The sequence below is a fragment of the Chrysochloris asiatica genome, unplaced genomic scaffold (assembly GCF_000296735.1).
Source record: "Chrysochloris asiatica unplaced genomic scaffold, ChrAsi1.0 scaffold00076, whole genome shotgun sequence".
NCBI lineage: Eukaryota > Metazoa > Chordata > Mammalia > Afrosoricida > Chrysochloridae > Chrysochloris > Chrysochloris asiatica.
The window spans coordinates 633,208-655,210 of NW_006408594.1; the positions used below are offsets into that span (position 1 = coordinate 633,208).

General features: G+C 40.7%; 1 protein-coding gene across 1 annotated transcript in view; it reads right to left on the minus strand.

The window, feature by feature from the left end:
- Positions 1-22,003, minus strand: part of TNRC6B (trinucleotide repeat containing 6B) — a 270,951-nt gene that overhangs the window by 191,003 nt on the left and 57,945 nt on the right. The window contains exon 3 of the mRNA XM_006865167.1: positions 18,400-18,467. Coding sequence (XP_006865229.1) covers positions 18,400-18,467 — 68 coding nt within the window. The remainder of the gene's footprint in view (positions 1-18,399; positions 18,468-22,003) is intronic.

Below are 22,003 nucleotides of genomic sequence, written 5' to 3' on the forward strand. Positions count from 1 at the left end.
CCAAGAAGCAGTTGTTCAAACAGAGCATGGGAACACTGAATGTTTTAAAATTGGGAAAGGTGTGCGACAAGGTTGTGTTCTTTCACCATACTTACTCAACCTGTATGCTGAGCAAATAATCAGAGAAGTTGGGTTCTATGAAGAAAAATGTGGCATCAAGATTGGAGGAAGACTCATTAACAACCTGCGATGTGCAGATGATACAACTTTGCTTGCTTAAAGTAAAGAAAACTTAAAATACTTACTGATGAAAAACCACAGCCTTCTATATGAATTACATGTCAATGTCAAGAAAACAAAAATCCTCACCACTGGACCAATAAACAACATTCTTATCGATAGAGAAAAGATTGATGTTGTCAAGGACTTCATTCTTTTTGGATCAACTATCAACACTCGCAGAAGCAGCAGTCAAGAGATCAGGCGACGTATTATTGCATTAGGCAAATCTGCTGCACAGGAACTTTTTAAAGTGTTGAAGAGCAAAGGTGTCAGCTTGAGGACGAAGGTGCGCCTGACCCAAGCCATGGTATTTTCAAAAACCTCATAGGGATGCGAAAGCTGGACAGTGAATAAGGAAAATCATAGAAGAATTGATGCCTTTGAATTGTGTTGTTGGAGAAGAATACTAAAAGTACCATGGACTGCCAATAAATCTGTGTTGGAAGAAGTGCAGCGAGAGTACTCCTTTGAGGCCAAGATGGCTAAACTTCGTCTCTTATACTTTGGACATATTGTCAGGAGGTACCACTCACTGGAGAAGGATATCATGCTGGGTAAGATGGAGGGTCAGAGAAAAAGAGGAAGACCCCCAACGAAATGGATTGGCCAGGTGGTATCATTAATAGCCTCAAGTATGGCAGCAGTAGTGAGGTTGGCCCAGGATGGGACATTGTTTTGTTCTACTGTGCATGGGGTTGCTATGAGTCGGTTCCGACTCGATGACACCTGACAACAACAACAATAACATGATAAACACCATAATGAAAATATAGAGATATAGCATGGTTATAGTTGGAAATACAAAGAACTAGATAACCACTAGGAAAATTAGAAAAGATTTCAGAGGGAAGGCAAGGCTTAGAAGTGAGTCTCAAAGAATGAGTAGGACACTGTCATGTAGTGAACATGAGCAAGTCAAAGGCTTTCTAAATCTTGCCAGCTTCAGTACTACCAAACCATGGCAACTAGGAAGGGTGACAAGAAAACCATATAAATGTAAGACGTAAGCATTTCCAGTGTACTAATCTCCAACAAAATCAGAAAGTAGAAATAGTAGCCAAAACTACAAGGAAATCTCCAAGGCAACTTAGATCCAACAGTCTTTGGAAGAAGGATATTTGGAAATTAGAATGTTAGCATTTATATTCTTACTATACTTGGAAATTAGAATGTTAGCCAACCTTGTAGGGAATATTTAAAAACGAAACAAAACCCCTTCAATTCTTTAGACCTAAACCTCAAAAACCAAGACTACATTGGAAAGAAGCTGTCCTTGAAACTGCAGGCGGAATCTGGGGCCTTCCTCTGTGTGCCGTGGCACCTCTATTATTGTTACTGGTTGACTGGGTACTACTCCTCCTCTAAATGATGAGATTCTTAAAAGCTGGATACGTGGGTTCAGATGCATTATCAAAAGGGACCAGTTCCTGGACAGGGACAACATAGTTGGTAAAGTGGAGGGTCAGCAAAACAAAAGACCCCTAATGAGCTGGATTGGCACAGTAACAGCAGCAATAGGCTCAAGCTTAACAATAATTGTGCGAATGGAACAGGACCAGACAGAAAGTGCTTCATTCCATGGCGCACAGGGTCACTATGAGTTGGTACCAACTTAATGGCACCTAACAACAATATAGAGCAATTGTACTAAAGGAAAAAGTCCAAGGGGCTCTGAAGGTATTGGCATAGAATGAGGCTCTGGAAATTGATGGAATACAAATTATAATCTTCCAACAAACTGATGCAGCATTGGAGGCACTAACTCATATATGCCAAGAAATTTGGAAGACAGCTACCTAGACAACTGACTGGAAGAGATGCATATTTGTGCCCATTCCAAAGAGAGGTGATGCAATGGAATGCAGAAATCATCAGATAATATCATTAATATCACATGCAAGTTAAATTTTGCTAAAGATAATTCAAAAACTGTGGCAATAGTAATATTGACAATGAACTGTAAGAAACTCAAGCTGGATTCAGATGAGGATATGGAAGGAGGGATTATCACTGCTGATGTTAGACGGATTTGGGCTGAAAGCAGGGAACATCAGAAAGATGTTTACACCTGTGCTTTATTGACTATACAAAGGCTTTCGACTATGTGGACCATGACAAACCATGGACAACATTACGGAGGAGTATTTCAGAAAACTTCATTGTGCGCATGAGGAACCTGTACATAGACCAAGAAGCAATCATTCAAACAGAACATGGGGACACTGCATGGTTTAAAACCAGGGTTGCATTCTTTCACAATACTTATTAAAATCTGTATGCTGAGCAAATAATCAGAGAAGCTGTATTATATGAAGAGGAACCAGGATTTGAGGAATACTAACAAACAACATGCAATATGCAGATGATACAACCTTGCTTGCTGAAAGCAAAGAGGCCTTAAAAGACTTACTGATGAAGATCAAAGACCATAGCCTTCAGTATGGATTGCACTACTAAACCAATAAATAACATCTATACAAATGGAGAACAGAGTGAAGCTGTGCAAGACATCATTTTGCTTGGATCCACAATCAACATTCATGGAAGCAGCAGTCCAGAAATCAAATGGCATGCTGCATTAGGAAAATCTGTTGCACAAAGCCTCTTTAAAGTGCTCAAGAGCAAAGATATCAGAGGACTAAGGTGTAACTTACCCAAGCTAGGGTATTTTTAATAGAGTCATGTGCATGTGAAAGTTGAACAATGAATAAAGAAGACTGTAGAATTAATCCATTTAAGTTAAGGTATTGGAGAAGAATATTTAAAGTATCATGGAACGCCAGAAGAACAAACAAATCTGTGTTGGAAGAAGTACAACTAGAATGCTCCTTAGAAGTTAGGAAGGTCAGACTTCATCTTTTATACTTCGGACCAGTTCCTGGAGAAGGACATCATGCTTGGTAAAGTGGAGGGTCAATGAACAAGAGAACGACCCCCTACGAGATGGACTGGCCCAGTAGCAGCAGCAATGGGCTCAAGCTGAAAAACTATTGTGAGGTTGGCTCAGGACCCAGGAATGTTTTGTTTTGTTGTGTAGAAGGTCGCTATGAGTTGGAACTGACTCACTAGTGCCTAAAACCAACAACAACAACAGCTCAAAGGAAGGGCCTGGCCAGAATGATCAAAACAGACATGGCTTCCACACAAAGCTAATGAAGTTTAATTAGCAGGGTTCCTCACTCCCACAGATCTCCTCCCAAGGCACTAGGTGGGACTCTAGCAATGTATCTAAATGACCCCATATTTTTATAAAATTTGCAGAACCAAGATATTTTCTACACAATCTGTTAAGATTACAATTCTTACCATTTCAACTATTCCCTAGGCTCCTTTATGTTAGTGGTGTTAGGGGTGCTTTTAGAGGCATTTTGGGCATCTCCTAAGGGGCCCCTTGTGGCACAATGGTTTAAGCACTTGGCTACAAACCAAATGATTAATGGCTAATGGATTCAAACCAACAACCTTTCTGCTAGTAGCCAGCACTTAATCATTTCACCACTAGGGTACAGTCTAGAAAACCCTATAGGGCAGTTCTACTCTGTCACAATGGGGTCACTAAGCTGAAATCAACTGGAGAGTTCCTAACAATAACAACCTAAGGGGCGCCTAGGCGTGGGGATACACTTAGTTTGGGTTTGTGGTTGTTAGTGCTGTCAAGTTGGGTTCAACTCATAGCAACCCTGTATAGGGTTTCTGATGAGTGGCTAGTGAGTTTGAATCGCCAAACTTATGGTTAGCAGTCCAGTGCTTAACCCACAGGACTCCAGTTTGGGTTTAGTGAAATCGATTTCTGTGGTCTTCAGTCACTTCCCAAGTATGGCTTAGTTAGTGTTGATCATCTTTGCCTACAAAGAGTTCTTGTTGGGCCACCTCAACCTGCCTCAGGACAGAAGTGTGCAGGGCTGGGTCTTACCATAATATGAATGTGTCACCTCAAAGAGTAGTCTCAACCCACAAGAACAGCTGAAGCCTTACAATCTGAGAGAGCCCACGTAGGATTAGCCATGACAGTTGATGGAGATTTCCCCAAAGCTGTTAAGAGTCTCACAAATTTATTTGATGTTACCAGTAACATGTTGTGAGGCCAAAAGGAACTTTTCTACTCTAGCAATAATAAAAACCATAGCTGGTCAACTACTTTATCTATACATTGATCTCTTTTCAGAGGACCAAACAGTACGCAGCCAAAAGATGTAGAGGAAAAAAATTCAGAGAAATGTGTCAGGTAGTGACTTAATATAAACATCTATTTTTTTTTTTTTTTTAAAGCTTCTGCTTTAAAAATGTATTACCAGAAGGAACAAGTCCTTACAGCAAGAATCATCCCCAAACCCTCCACACACAGAGTAGACAGGGATGGGCAACTTGGACATTGGCTACCCAAAATGGGGGGTGGGGGGGAGGGGGCTACAAAGGCAAGAAGTGACTGGCTTACAAGCTTTCAAGAGGGAACCTAGATCCAGAGGGCCTGGAGGAAGGCAGAATCTCCAGTGAGTAGTATTCATTCTGACTAGGTGGGGCTGATGCAATGAAATGCAGATGGGTCTCTTGTGATACAATAGTGAATAATTGTTATCAGGACTGTTTGTGAGGGTGGGAAATGTAAAGGGGAGTAATTAACTTTTCCAGTCTAGGAGCGGAGGTCCCTAGGACCATCAAAGGAGAATAGCAGAGAGCGGGACCCTACCCAGAGAAGCAATGATGCCTGAAATGGAGCCAGAGATGATGACGTGGAGTGATGGAGCAGAAGGAGACTTTAGATCCAGAGAGGGAGAGCGACTGTGTTCTGAATACCTGGGGGGTTTCGATTGTGTGGATCATGACAAGCTATGGACAACATTGAGAAGTATGAGTATTCCAGAACACTTAATTGTACTTCTAAGAAATCTGTACCTAGACCAAGAAGCAGTTGTTCGAACAGAACATGGGAACACTGAAAGTTTTAAAATTGGGAAAGGTGTGAGACAGGGTTGTATTCGTTCACCATACTTATTCAACCTGTATGCTGAGCAAATAATACGAGAAGCTGGGTTCTATGAAGAAAAACGTGGCATCAGGATTGGAGGAAGACTCATTAACAACCTGCGATATGCAGATGATACAACCTTGATCGCTGAAAGTGAAGAGGACTTGAAACATTTACTTATGAAGATTAAAGAGCACAGCCTTCGATATGGATTGCATCTCAATGTCAAGAAAACAAAAATCCTCACCACTGGACCAATAAACAACATTCTTATCAATGGAGAAAGGATTGAAGTTGTCAAGGACTTCATTCTTCTTGGATCAACTATCAACACTCGCGGAAGCAGCAGTCAAGAGATCAGACGACGTATTGCACTGGGCAAATCTGCTGCACAGGAACTTTTTAAAGTATTGAAGAGCAGAGATGTCAGCTTGAGGACTAGGGTGCGCCTGACCCAGGCCATTGTGTTTTCAATAGCCTCATATGGATGCGAAAGCTGGACAGTGAATAAAGAGGATCGTAGAAGAATTGATGCCTTTGAGTTGTGGTGTTGGAGGAGAATACTGAGGGTGCCATGGACTGCCAAAAGAACCAATAGATCTGTTTTGGAAGAAGTGCAGCCAGAGTGCTCCTTGGAGGCCAGGATGGCTAAGCTTCGTCTCTCCTACTTTGGACATGTAGTCCGGAGGAAACAATCGTTGGAGAAGGATGTCATGCTGGGTAGGGTGGAGGGTCAGAGAAAAAGAGGAAGACCTCCAACGAGATGGATCGGCCAGGAGGCATCATTGATGGACTTGGGGGTGGCAGCGTTGGTGAGGTTGGCCCAGGATCGGGCATTGTTTCGTTCTGCTGTGCATGGGGTCGCTATGAGTCGGTTCCGACTCGATGGCACCTGACAACAACAACAACTGGGGAAGGATTGCATGGAGGGGATTGTAACCATGGCAATGAGATGATATATGATAGAATGAATGTAAAACTAATGTTCTCCCATGTAAACTATCACATAATTCACAATAAAACATTTAAGGAAAAAAAAATGTATTATCAGTTTTTGTGACTTCTCATTGTAAATACATATTCACCTTTGTACCAAATTTTGCCTTCAAAATGAAATTTCTTTTCTTAAACACTCCCATAAAAGTTGGATTTTCCCCTACTTCCTAAAGTAGAGTCTTTGTATGTAAGGAGAATGGATACCAGGTATGCAATCGGAAGATGGTGGCACAGAGGGGACATTCTTGGGTAACAATCAAAAGATCACCAGTGTGAACCCAGCAGCAGCTCCAAGGTAGAAAGTTTCACAAACCTACTATCACTGAGTCTTTTCAAACCCACAGTGACCCTGTATAGTTTCCAAGGAGAGGCTGGTGGGTTTGAACCACAGACCTTAGAGTTCAAATTGACCTTGTAGTCCAGTGCTTCTCCTATAGCCCCACACCAGGACGCCTCTCTAAAACTACAGCCTTGGAAACTCTACGGGGCCGCTCTACTCTGTCCTATAGGGTTGCCATGCATCAGAATTCACTCAAAAGCATCAGGTCTGGTTATTTTGTTTTTTTAGTTAAAGGCTGATGGAGATCCTTAGAAGCTAATGACAATTCAGACTCAGCTAGAAAGGCACTCTCTACAAAATGAACAATACTCAACAACTGGCTTACAGGTAAGGACACTTCTAGAAGAACAGGGATCAAATCAGGTCTTCTGGAACATTGTCAAGAAACTACTAAATAAGGTCAACTTGACATGTCCCCTTTTCATTCATCTTCTGCTGATAACAAATTTAATATTCTGGGATTAAGATTTTTTTTATAATACCAGCTCAGATTTTCAGATGTTCAAAGTGAGTGTGTTCAACATGGACTCATAAGACTCAACGAAAATTTACTGACAGCTTCCATTCAATCTTCTCCCCCACCCCCAACTTTCTCCCATTTCAAAATTCTACATTTTTTTAGAGTTATATTAACCTAAATTCTTATAATAAAATATAGGCAATATCACAATACGTAGAGCCCCCTAGAAGTAACCACTTGCATTTTCTTTACATGTATTTTTATTTTATAGGTTGTTATATACGAGGGCAAGTAAAAAATAATCCTCACTCTGGCTGAAGAATTCATTTTAATCAACTTTTAGAAAAGACGAACACATCGTTTTTTGACATAATCTCCTTGCTTTTCAATAAGCTTTGTCCATCTGTCAACAAACTTTTATATTCCTTATTTAAAATGTTCTAGGCTGAGCTGCGAGCCACGAGTGCAGCACAGTCTTCATTTCTTCATCACAGGTGAATCTTCCTCCTCCAAGGGCTACTTTCAGGGGACCAAACAGGTGAAAGTCTGATGGAGCAAGCTCAGGACTATAGGGAGGATGCTTTAACACCTCAAAATGAAGTTTTTGCAGAGTGTCAACAGTGTGGGCAGAGGTACATTGCCATTCAAGATCACAATGCCCTTGGATAGCAATCCTCTGTGTTTAATCCAAAATTTAGATTACAGCTCTTCGGTGAGCATCTCACTGTAATAAGCACTGTTGATTGGTGAACCTTTTTCCTGATAGAGTTCCAATAGTAGCCCTTGAGAATCCCAGAAAACTGTAAAGCATCCATTTTCCAGCTGATGGTTGACTGTTGACTTTTTTCTTGGTTGGGGGATGAGGATGTTTCCATTTCATACTCTGATGTTTACTCACAGGCTCTTAATGATAAATCCAGGTTTCATTATCAGTAAAGATTTTTCTTTAAAGAAACTTTTACCTTCCTTAGATTACTGATTCAAATTCTGTTTGCAGATGTCCAAATATTTCTGTTTATGCTCTTCTGTGAACTGTTTCATTATCCATCTGCACAAACTTTTTGAAACCCAAGTCTGTTGTGGATTATTTCACAGGCAGAGCCAAGGCTGATTTGCAAATGATTTCCCACGTAATCCACTGTCGCTCATCTATTCAACAGAATCATTTCGCACGCTTATTTGATGTTGTCATCAGCTGAGGATGTGGACAGGTATTTGAATGTAACCTGAGTGTGGATCATTTTTTATTCACCCTCATATATTTTTTTAACTTTTTATTGTGATTTGAAATTTTATAAAGCACACTGGTTTTGTATTCAACAATTCATACACTTTTGGATTTGTGACATTCATTCATTCACTGTTGACTCTATGTGCTTGGAAGTGAACAAGTTATCATAAGTCTCTATCTTTAAAGAACTGACTGTCTAGCACAAAGGCTTAACCGTTTTTTCTGCCTGCCACCACCATGCACCCAACCTCTCTGTCCTTTACTATATTCTCCACACCCACTCCCCACTCTATTTCAGTTCAATTTCCTTAGTTCACAGAGATTCTCAGTGAGAAGGGAAAGCCAGGTGGAACATACCCTCTAGTGAGTTTGGGGGAAATGAAAATTAATTTCTCTTCATAATACCATTGGATAGTCCTGATACTGAACATAGAAATCTGGATGGTGCAAGCCATTTGTGATCACTTGCTATCCTAATGGTTGACAGTTCAAACCCATCTTATGGTTCTTTATAAACACTACATCACAAGGTCACGGTTCAAACTCACCATTCCTCGGGAACCCAACACAGGGGCACTATGAGTCTATAAGACAGAGCAACCCGTAAGTTTGGACTCATTTCCAATTGTGAAATACGTATTTCTTGAAGTTTCTCTCAGCAATTAATCCTGGCCCAGACAGTCAAGAAAAGCCTCATAAAACAGAATTCAGAAATTATTTACTATGATTATAAGACATTTGGGAAAGAAAGCATTGTCAGTGTCCTAGGTTTTTTAAGTCAGTTCAATGAAAATTAGAAAATTTATTAGCAACAGAACATTTCCCAAAGATCTGGTACAAAGTGTTTATGGTTTTACTAAAATTCCCAGCAACGAAAATTCTAAGATCATAAACTATCATCTATTGAACCTTTTTGTGACATTTTCAGAATATTAACTTGAAAATAACATTTGATTTCCTCTCTCCCATAAACAATCTGGAAAGATTATAAAGACCAACTACTCTTCTGACGTCCAGCTTATTGCTGGGCAAGAATGACTGAGTTTAGGGAGAGTTCAATTTGTGCATAATAAGTTCATTTCAACATGTAAGTATTTTAATGCTTCAAAGAAAACAAAACTGGTGAAAATCTGATGGTAGGATACACAAACAAAGAAAAAACAACACTCAAAAAAAAAATCTTCCCTAGGAGCTCTGGTGACACAAATGGTTGGCTGCTAACCAAAAAGTTGGTGGTTTGAATTCACCCACCAGCTCTGCGAGAAAAAGACTTGGCGTTACCCTCTTGTATAGATTGGTGTTGTTAAGTGCTGTCAAGTTGACCTTGACTCATAGAGGCCCTGTACAGGGTTTCCAAAGAGCAGCTAGTGAGTTTGAGCTGCCAACCTTGTGGTTAAGCAAGCCAGTGCTTATCCCACAGCCACACCAGGACTCCCTGTAAAGATTATACAATGGGGGCAGGCTGACTCTGTTTCATGGGCTGACGATGAGTTGGAATCAATGTAACAGTGCCTAGCAGCAATATGAATAAATACCAAGTATGTGTTTTGAGGATAATTATAAAACAAGTAGTTTGGAAATATTTCCTTTTGTGTATATGTGTATTTATGAGGCTTTAGAGCTGCTCAAAGCATTTAAACAAACACATAGAACACAAAGAGCTTGGTGTTAAATTGACGCTCCAATATGAAATAAGGACTATTCTTGGAAAACCCAAAACCAAAGCCACTGCCATCGCTTCTGACACACAGTGACCCTGTACAGGGTTTCTGAGGCTGGCGGCACGTACAACAACAGCAACAATTCTTTATAGGAGCAGAAAGCCTCATTTTTCTCCTGCAGAGTGGCTAGTAGATTTGAACTGCAAACCTTGTAGTTAGCCACCCAGTGTTTATTCTACAACACCACCAGGGCTCCTTATCCTAGTAAAAGGGAGTCTTAATGTGGAGATTGGAGTCCTGGTGTGGCGCTGTAGGATAAGCACTGGACTGCTGGCCACAAAGTCAGTGGTTCAAACCAAGTTGCTCCTTGGAAACCCTAAATGGGGTCATTTTGAGTCAGAACCAACTTGACAACACTTCACAACAATAATAATGTGGAGATCTGGGGAGAATAAACCTTTAAGAATCACTGTGGATGCTAAGGAAAACCTGAAGAAGCTATAAATATAGGTTAAGAAGCTAGAATATGAACAGAAATAAAGACAAAGTAAGGGCAAACTGTTAGAACTTAAGAAAGGTCTGTGCTTTAATTATAATTAATATTTCAAGGGGAAAAAAGTTATTTTATAAACTAGACATTTAGGTTGGGAAGAATGTAATTAGTCTGAAGAGAATTTAATCAAAACATGAGAGTTAAGACATTTAAAAATCAACACCTGAAGCACAAAAGCCATTCCACACCACACAGGGTACAAAGGGCTGTGCTGACTCAGCTAACTATGTTCTTCCCTCTGAATCATCAATATAAAACTGCTTTCAACACTCTGATATCCCTGGGGGTCTCCCATGCAAGCTCTAAAAAGGTCTTCCTTTTGAGAGTGACATCAAACAAGATGACATCCCAAGAGAGTACAGACATATATAATAGAGGAAGACATGCAATTAATTCTATCAGCAATCCCTCAAAAGGGGATACTACTGTTGTCAGCTGACATGGAGACAATTACAACTCATGGCAACCCCACATGGGTCAGAGCAGAACTCCTCCACAAAGCCGTTAAGGCTGTGATCTTCTGGAAACAGATCCTCAGACTTATCTTTCAAGGCACCCCTGGGTGGGTTAGAACCACCAACCGTTCAGCTATAAGTTGAGCGCTTAACTATTTGCACCGCCCATTTTTTGGACACTTAAAAGTTGTTGTGTGCCAGTGAGTCGCTTCTGACTCCTCACGACCTTGTGTAGGGTTTCTATGAGCAGCTAGTGGGTTTGAACTGTCAATCTTGCACTTAGTAGTCTAGTGCCTATCCTGCATTCCACACCAGGGCTCTAAAAGTGGATTTGTTAGTTGTTGTTAGGTACTGTCGAGTCAGTACCAGCTCACAGTGACCCTATGAGCAATAGAACGAGGCACTGCCTGCTCCTGGACAGACCTCACAATCGCTGCTACATTGATGCCCATCGCTGTTGCCACTGGGCCAGTCCATCTCACCGAGGGTCTCTCTCTTTATCTCTGACCCTCCCCCTTACCAAACATGATCGCCTTCACCACGGACTGGTCCCTTCTGACAATATGTCTGAAGGATGAGAGATGAAGTCTAGCCATCCTGGCTTCCAGGGACTGATTTGTTCTTTTGGCAGTCCATGGTACTTTTAATATTCTTCTCGAACCCCACAGCTCAAATGCATCAATTCTGCTATGGTCTTCCTTATTCACTGTCCAACTTTCACATGCATATGAGGTTATTGAAAATACCATGGCTTGGGTCAGGTGCACCTTAGTCCTCAAACTGACATCATTGTTCTTGAACACTTTAAAGAGATCTTGTGCAGAAGATTTGTTTAATGCAATATACTGTTTGATTTCTTGACAGCTTTCATGAGTGTTGCCGTTTGATCTGAGCAAAATAAAGTTTTTGGCAACTTCAATCTTTTCTGCATTTATCTTGATATTATTTATTGGTCCAGTGGTGAGGATTTTTGTTTTCTTTTTTTAAACTTTTTATTGTGAATTATGTGATAGTTTACATGGAAGAACATTAGTTTTACATTTATCCTATCGTATATCATTTCATTGGCATGGTTACAATCCCCTCCATGCATCATCAACCAACCAAAGGGTATATCCTACAAGCCTGCCCCCCTGTTTTCTTTATATTGAGATGCAACCCATACTGAAAGCTGGGTACCAAAAGTGGATACGATCTATAAAATCTATTATAAAGTGAGTTTTATTTTTAATGATAACCTTTTATAAAATGAACTATGAGAATTTAGAAAATTCAATAATTAAAAATTTACTTAAAAAATGGAAGCATTTACATAGGTTAAACACAAATTGAGGGTCTTTTGAGAATGAGCTCAATTTGGCATGGAGATTTAAAGGTCAGACTTGTTTGTGAGTTATGTATAACTAAAAAATGTAAAAAAGAAGGGGCCAAACTCACTATTACACCAAAACTGATATTGAGCTTTACAATCATTCACAATGGAAAGATTTGCCCAACAGCATCAAGCTACTACTTGTGTGTCGTAAACAAAACCAAATCAAAAGCATGCCTATATGTCTGGGTGGAGCTCTGATGTGACCCTATAGGATCAGCAGTGGACTGCTAACCACAAGGTCAGTGGTTCAAACCCACCAGTCGCTCCCCAGAAATCCTATACAGGGTCACTGTGAGCCAGAACCAACTCAACAGCACTTAACAACAACAACATGCCTGGGTGGAAGCACTGGATATGAAATGAACTTTCAATCAGCATGGTCCGACACAATCTATGAGCAAGCATGTACCCGCTAATGTTCCTTTTTGAAAAATTTAACAATTTTATGTTTATTCCTGTGTTACACACACCATATGATTAAAGCCATAAAGCCGTGTAATTTTTATAAAGCAATTACAGGACAAGAAACCTTGGTGGCACAGTGGTTAAGCATGGCAGTCTGCTTCTATAAATCCTTAACAGACTTGGAAACGCCATCTGTTTTACAGGGTCACTAGGAACTGGAATTGACTCTATAGCAACAGGAATTATAGGGCAACAAACTTAGCTTGTCTGATTTGCTACAGTAGCTCTAAAAGTGAACAACTTCAGAAAAATGACCCTATGAGATATACTAATAGCAAATCAACTCCACTAAACAGCAAAAATATAAACAAAGTACATAATATCATGCTGTTTTCATTAGCTGACCTGGAGTCTACTTCAACTCATAATGACCACATTTGGCAGAGTAGAATGGCCTCATAGTATTTCCAGGCTGCGTGCTGCGGGTTAATGCACCGGACTGCAAAATTGATTTGAACCATAAAGTGAGCAGTTCAAGCTCAGCAGCCGCTCCTCAGAAACCCTAGATACAGAATCGCTATGAATCAAAGCCGACTCAAAGGTACTTAACGACAAGAGCAATAATCTGCTCCTATAAAGACCAACGGCTTCGGGAACCCGACACAGGGGTCGCTGTGACTTGGAACCAACTCAGTAGTGCACAACTACTGCCACCACCAATCTTTCGAGGAGCAGACTGCCAGATCTTTCTCCTTCAGAGCCTCTACTTAGGCTTAAACTTCCAAGCTTTCATTTAGCAGCCAAATGATTACCTACTGTGTCACCCGAGCTCCTTGTTTAAAGCCACTGTTGTTGCTGTTAAGTGGTGTTGAGTTGTTCCTGTCTCATAGTGACCCTATGTAGGGTTTCCAAGGAGCCACTGGTGGGTTTGAACCACTGACCTTGTACTTAGCAGTCCAGTGTTTGTTCAATAGCACCATACCAGGGCTCCATTTAAAGTTATATATACAACAACAACATACACATACCAGAATTCAGCACAACTGATTTAAAGATGAACAGTTTTAACACAGATCTCCCTAATATCAAAAGTCAATTCTTTCTTTACTTTTCTATGTGCAGAGTTAACTCAATCTGCCTATCAATTTAGTTCTACTGAAGCAACCATCATCAATGAAGTAAAAACCTGCAGTTGAAATGTTACATGAACTGACGAGGAAAGTGGAGCTTTTATACTAACAAACAGCACTCTCATCCGGATACTTTCAAGAATGTGCTCTATGACCTTGGGCAAGTCACATTACCCGGTGTTCTGCATGCCTCCTTGAGAGACGCAGGCTATTCATACAGAATCAGACCATGAATGAGATCCATCTTAGAAATCAATTTAGATCTCTGCTTCATACTAGACACAAAAATCAGAAGCAGTTCCATTAAAGACCTAACTGTAAAATATAAAGCAGAAACACTTCAGTTATTTCATCATGTAGGGGAGGGACCAGTCCCTGAAGAAGGACATCATGCATAAAGTTGGAGGGTCAGAGCAAAAGAGGAAGACCCTCAGTGAGATAGACTGGCATGGTAGCAGCAGTAATGGGCTCAGGTGTAGCAACGATGATAAGGTTGGCACAGGACTAGGTAGTGATTCGTTCTGTTGTGCATAGGGTCACTATGAGTTGGTACCAACTCAATGGCATCTCACAACAAGGGTAGGGAAGACTTCTCTAAGCAAGCACAAAACATGCCAGCCAATGAGGCTGCCAGACTGCACAACATAAAAATTGTAAAGGTCTATTAAAATGAATGGAGTCATGGTGTGGCGCTGTGGGATAATGCATTGGACTGTAGGATAATGAAAGGTTGGTTTGAACCGAACAGCTGAGCAGTTCAAACTCACCTGCCGCTCCTTGGAAACCCTAAACAGGGCTGCTATGAGTTGGAATTGACTCAAAGGCACTTAACAACAACGTGAGAATGTACGAGACTGAAATATTCAAAGATAAGAACTGGGAGAATACATTTTAAACATCTCAATGGACAAAGATTAGTATCTACAATCGATAAAGGACTCCTATAAAGCTAGAAAACAAATGAACCAATGGCAACATTAGAACAGTACAGTACATAGGTGTTAAGTGTTAGTGGTGGTGGTAGTGGTAGTATGCCATGGAGCTGGTTCTGACTCAGAGCTACCCTGGATAGTGTTTCTGAGGAGCATAAAGCCTCTTCTTTCTCCCTCAGGGCATCTGGTAGACTTGAACTGCTAACCCTGCAGTTAGCAGTTCAACACATAACTCACTACGTTACCAGGGCTCCTTAAATAGGTGATGTTGTTATTGTTGTTGTTGTTGTTGTGAAGTGCCACTGAGTCGGTTCCGACCCATAGTGACACTGTCTGTATAGGGTTTCCGAGGAGCAGCTGGTGAGCTTGAACCACAGACCTTGCAGTTCAAAGGGCTATGAAGTCTGGCGCATTAACCCACAGGGCCACACAGTGATGTCAAGTTGGTTCCGACTCATAGTGACACTGTATCGGGTTTCTGAAGAATGTCTGGGTTTGAACTGTCGACAATGGCGTTCAACCCGACCTTGTAGTCCAGTACTTATCCTACAGCACCACACCAGGACTCCAGTTAAATAGGTGATACACAAATAAAAACACACACACAGCCAATACAAGCTAAACAAAAGATACTCCATCTCATTAGTAAGCAGAACAGTACACATTACAGTAATAAAATTTCAGAGTAGCAAAACTTAAGACTAAATGTTTCACTATAGTCAAAGGTGTGGGGAAATGGGCCTGCCCATACAGGTTTGATGGGAGTGAACACTGACTTTGCCTTTTTGGAAGGTAAACTGATAGCAATTACCTAAAGGTAAAATACACATGCCCTTTAACCAAACAGCTCCATATCTAGAAATCTACTATTGTACAGAAATACATGTGTGTATAAAGATACAAGACTAAGGATACTCAGTTAGCTATTGTTTGCAATAAAGAACAGAAAAGCACCAAAATGTGTACAAGAGAAGAATGATTACAGGACAGTCACTCAGCAGAATATTCTACAGATGTTTAAAAGAATGGGCTCTGAAAGTTGTCCAATAAAAAAAAGCAAGTCTCAGTGGAAGTATATTAGGGTGGGTCTATTTTGCTGTTTCAAAATATACAGGATATGTTTAGGAAGATTAGGAGGAGGGGGAAGATAAAAGAGTCTCACTTTTATAGCCACGCTGACTGTGAATGTTTGACAAGAATGTATTACTTTTTTTTTAGTTTAAGTTTTTATCATGAATTGAGTGATAGTTTACATGGGAGAACATCAGCTTTACATTCATCCTATCGTCTTTCGTTTAATCGCAATTACAGTCCCCTCCATGCATCATCATTCAACAGCATTTGCTTCCAGTCCCTCTGTTTGTTTGTTTGTTTTTTTTCCTTTTTTGGATGTACACCGAAGCACTCAGGAATATATAACCATTCAAACAACCAAAAGGTATACCCTAAGGATGTATAACTTTTATAATAAAAAATGAACAATGGAATGAGTGGGAATATCATAGTCATTCAGCCACATGACATTTTCCAGAATCCTAGCAGGTAGTATATTCAGTTCCTAGATCCCAAAACCCAGGATGTAATCATTTTTATAAAGTACGGTAATAATCCTTTGATAACTGCAGTTCTGCGATATAAAGGAGGAAAAATTAAGTCTTGTTACTGCTGTTGATGCAAACAAAAGAACACAGTACTTTTGCTCCCCACTGGCACAGACGAGGTGCGTAGGTCTAAGGGAGTAGTTAGTGCCTAATGAAAAAATACATTTCTGTGTTATGAAAGCAGAGCAGGTCCAGAAAACAACCCGGAATCAATCTGTGAAAAGGACAGGCAACGTGACACTCGTGAAACCAAACAGAGGCAATGAGAAGGATACAACACAGGGCACTTCAAGTCTGGTGAGGCTGCTTGTAAAATATAAAACTTGTGGGAGAATCTGCCCCAGCAAGGGTTCCTGAATACCTAAAGCAGCTGACTCAGGACAGGGGTTACCTGATAGAGTGAGTTTGCTTGGGAAATAGATACCCTCTAGTTGCATCTGTGTTTTAAAAATAGGCTTAAAGCCATTTCCATTGTTCCCCTCTCAACTCCCTGGGATCCCTGAGACTTTGATCTTGACAACTGCAGTTTTGTTAACCACACTACTTTTCAGGAACACAACTCCTAAGGCTGGCAAAGGATACCGGCTCAAGACAGTGATACAATAAAGCACTGTTAAGTCAGAAATGTCCAGGTTCAAATCTTGATTGTCATTTCAAGCAGTATTTCCATGCACAAGTTCCTCAACTTGATCCCTAAGTGAAATGGCAACACACAAGTGGAAATAACACATACCAAGCATCTAAGCCAAGTACCTTGGGCACAACAGACCCTTGTCAAATGGAAGTTATGGTTTTTACATCACAAGACCTTTGTCCAGAGTTGGGACAGGAGTAGACAGAACAGTAAAGGGCTACAGGCCAAAGCACCTGAAGTGTTTGTTTCTCCTTCATTCTATGGGGGCTAGACGTTTGGCATTCTCATTTGCTGAAAATGAATTGATTCTGTCAGACCATTCAGAATATAAGGGCGTTTGACAGAATACAGCAAAGCTAGGATTTATACTGTAAGCTATTTTTAAAACTGCCTGGTTAGCAAACTAAACCAGCTGTGAAAATATCCTGGTTTCCATTCACAACAAAATACAAGATACACCATTCTCCTCTAACGAAGCTGGCCTCCAGGAATCATCGGCCACTCTGTAAAAGCCATTCCTAAGGGTTTCATAAGAGACAGAACTGTCAGAAGGCAGACCCAAGCTAAACTACTTTCCAGGAGAGGCATTTTTTTTTTTTTTTTTTTTAAAGCCAAGGGAAAGGAGTTCCTCTCTTCAGATTTTTAATAAATTCCATGAATCACTGTCCCATTCAACTTAAAAGGCTACTGCTGAATAAAAATAGTTGGCGTGGTAGAACTTGACATCAGCGCGAGCTGTTCTTCCTTTAAAAGGACATAACAAAACCCAGTCTGCTGTGCAGAACGATTTCTCACATTCTGTGACACAGAAAGGAAAAGGTCAACTCACTTCCACCAAAAAGCCACCTAGCCGATTTCCAATTTCAGTGTGAAAACCAACTCCCCTTTCAGAAGTCAGGGAAGATGCCTGGGATTACTTTAAATGTTGGCTACGGTTGTATTATTTATCATTCTTGTTCCTTTAGGGAAACAACTTGTTATTTAAAACAAAGACCAGAAGTGTAAGGAACAGAATGGAATCGAATTTCAGAAAGTTCTAGTGAGATAAATTCACACTGGGAATGCAGAGAGCCAGGCTTATTAATTTATGTCATAAAGACATTGTCAAGAAAAGGATCTACCGTTTTATACTTTCTTGTTTGGAAATCAACCAAACTGAAATCCTTCCATTTGTAACATCTTGAGTCCTAAAGCTTTTGCTCAAGTGTAACATAAGGTTTGATTAGTCACTGTGTGAAAAACTACCAAGCCAACTTTCTGGCACCACCAATTAGCTGGTTTACAAATGGGAGCAATGCTGGAACAGTCACCAAAGCAGCTAGAGGGACCCTCAACGTCCCCAGAGAATACATCCCAAGCAAACACATTCTCAGCAGGTCTGACTAAAGTGGTCCAGACAACCTGTAACAGAATCCTTTTTAAATAAATCGTGACTCACGGTTTGCTTTCTTCGCCAGGAGGTGGAGTCTTGCCATGTCCTTCCATTACAAAATCCTCCTGCTCCATCTGTGAAGGCAAGACCACAGGTCAGCAGCGGGCCCTGAGCTGCATCTCCCTCCCAAGTGCCAGGCCTGTCCTGTGCAGAGCCACATGGCTATTTGTCGCACAGTCCCTCCAGCAGGAGCCTGGACCAAGGGTTTGTGATCTCTAAGTTTGCTCAGGGAACTTTTGGAGTGCATTAGCAGAATGAGAATGAAAGTATACTAATTTGCAACTCCTATAACACTGACAAAGTATGACAAACCAGAAGGCTTAAAAAAAAAAAAAAGGAACCAAAAACAGAAAAATTGAATAAGACACGGAGGAGCCACTTCCCTGAAGACGTGTATCAGTGGTTCCTAGACACTGGGAAAGATGTTCCATTTTATGTCAAACTCTAAAATGCAAATTGAAACCACAAAGAGGTATCACTTCACAAGGATGACTGTTGTTAGGTTCCTCAAGTCAATTTTCGACTCATGGCAAACCTACATGACAAAGTAAAACTGACTCATAGGGCATTCTAAGGTGGTGCAGTGGGTTCAGCATGAACTGCTCACCAGAAGGTTGGAGGTTTGAACCTATCAGCCATTACACAGAGGAAAGGTAAGGCAGTCAGCGTCCATTTAAGATTTACAGCCTTGGCAACACTAAGGAACACTTCCACCCAATCCTGTAGGGTCTCTATGAATTGGCATCAACTTGGTTTTTAGGTTGTTTTTTAAAAAATCTTCACAGAAGCAGACCATCTGTTCTTTCTCCTGCAGAATGGCTGAGTTGGTTCAAACTACCACCATGTCAGTTGGTAGTCAAGTGCTTAACTCCTGTGACACTAGAGGTCCTTTCACAACTACTGCTACTGTTGTTATTGGGTGCTACTTGGTTAATTCTGATTCATAGTGACCCTGTGAACACCAGAACTAGACACTCCCCGGTCCAGCACCAGGCTCATGATGGGTGCTAGGTTTGAGTGCACTGGGACAGCCACTGTGTCAGTCTGTCTCACTGAGGGGCGTCCTCTTTATCACTGCCTTTACCTTCTCCAGGGATGATATGGCCAAAGGATGAGAGATGAAGTCTCAACATCCTGGCTTCTAAGAAGCATCTGGTTGTACTTCTTCCAAGACAGATTTATTCATTCTCTGGCAGTACATGGTATATTCCATATTCTTCACCAATACCTATGGACTAATGTGTCAGACTGCAAAGCTGTTTGAACTGCAAGGTCGGTGGGTCAAACTCACCAGCAGCTCATTGGAAAACCTACACAGGGTTGCTATGGGTCGGAATCAACTCGATGGCACTTAACAAAACCACCTGCACCATAATTAAATTCTTTGGTCTTCCAACGAGGCTAAAATTAAGAAGTTGGGCAATAACATGTATTGGCAAGGATACAGAGCAACAGGAACTCCTATCACCTTCTAATGGGAGAAAAAATTGGTACATTTACTGTGAAAAAATAAGGAGCCCTGAATGACAATCTGGGCTGCTAACCATAAGGTTTATCAGTCGCTCCATGGGATAAAAATGAGGCTTTCTGCTCCCGTACAGATTTACAGACTTGGAAACCCTATATAGCGTTGCTATGAGTTGGAACTGACTCTGCGGCACATATCCACCACCACCCACCACCACCACCACTTTGAAAAACAGCTTGACACTACCTAGTACATCTGAACATGTATTTTGCCTTATAAGTTAATGATTAAATTCTTAGGTACATACCTTAAGGAAACTTTCACATGTGTACAAAAGTATTATAACAGCATTGATTTCCAAAACAATAGAAGCAAACATTCATCAATAGTAAAATGATAAACAGTACTGTTTTCAGACAGTAGAATGCCAAACTGCACACCTCAATATGGATGGAACACCAAAACATAATACTGAGAGAAAGAAGCAAGTTACAAAAGAGAATATAGTAGGATTCTGTTACAAAAAGCTCAAGATATAAGCATATCTATATGTATATTTATAAAACATATGTACATACATACATATAATACATGCATATATATAAACATAAACATGTGTGTTTCTAAAACATACACAAAGTTTTTTTGAAAAAAAAAAAAAAGAACAGAAAATGAGTCATACAAAGTTTAGTCTAGTAATTACGTTAGGGAGGGAGGGGAATTATCAGGAGGGGCACGCAGGGGCTCTGGGGCCTTATGTCCTATTTCTTGCTCAATGTGGAAGATACAAGGCGCCTTGGTGGTGCTACTGCAGGATAAACGTTGGCCTGCTAACTGCAAGCTGGGCAGTTCAAACCCACCAGCTGCTCGTTGGGAGAAAGATGAGAATTTCTGCTCCTTCAGGGATTTAAAATCTTACAAAACCACTCACAGGGTCGCTATTAGTCAGAATCAACCTGACAGCAGTGGATTTTGTTTTTTTGGTTATGATAACAGATAAATGAGTGCTTGTTTTATAATTATTCTTTTAACTGTAGCTATTTTAAATTTATATATATATATATATATATATAAATGACTTACTACTTACTACAAACTTTTTAAAGGAAAAAAAAAGCATTTTATTGTTATTGTTCCAGATGGTTCATTGGGCAGTAAAGTGACAGAAATAGAGCAACCTCTACAAACAGGTAAAAATGTAAACAATAAACATTAGCATTCAAGGTGGATAGTATGTTGCTAGATGCTGGAAGCTATGCCACCGGTATTTTAAGTATCAGCAGAGTCAACCACGCTGGGCAAGTTTCAGTTGAGTTTTCAGACTAAGACAAACTACGACGACTACTTCTGCATACTTAGTCACTGAAAACATTGCAAATAGCAGTGGATCACTGTCAGATATAGTGCCAGAAAATGAGCCCCTCAGGTTGGAAGGCACTCAAAATACAACAGAGAAAGACTTGCATCCTCAAAGAAGAGATGATCGTGATAAAGTAAATGGAGTAAAGCCTTTGGTATCTTCATTTGTTGAAGGGGCACAACTCAAAATAAGGAGAAACAGTTATAAATATTCATTGATACTTGGAACATGGCATGTATGAAGAATGTTGTTGTTGTTTTCAGGTGCCAACGAGTCAGTACCAACCCATAGTGACCTTATGCACAGCAGAACGAAACTCTGCCCAATCCTGGGCCAACCTCACTACTGTTGCCACACTTGAGGCCATCAATGCTGCCACTTGGCTAATCCATCTTGTTGGGGGTCGTCCTCTTTTTCTCTGACCCTCCACCTTAACAAACATGATATCCTTCTCCAGCGACTGGTCCCTCCTGACAATATGTCTGAAGTATGAGAGACGAAATTTGGTCATCTTGGCCTCCAAGGAGCATTCTGGCTGCACTTCTCCCAAAACGGACCTATCAGTTCTTTGGGCAGCCCATGGCACTTTCAATATTCTCCTCCAACACCATAACTCAAAAGCATCAATTCTTCCACGGTCTTCCTTATTCACTGTCCAGCTTTTGCATGCATATGACATTATTGAAAAACACCATGGCTTGGATTAGGCGCACCTTGCTCTTCAACACTTTAAAAAGGGCTTGTGCAGCAGATTTGCCTAATGCAATACATCGTTTGATTTC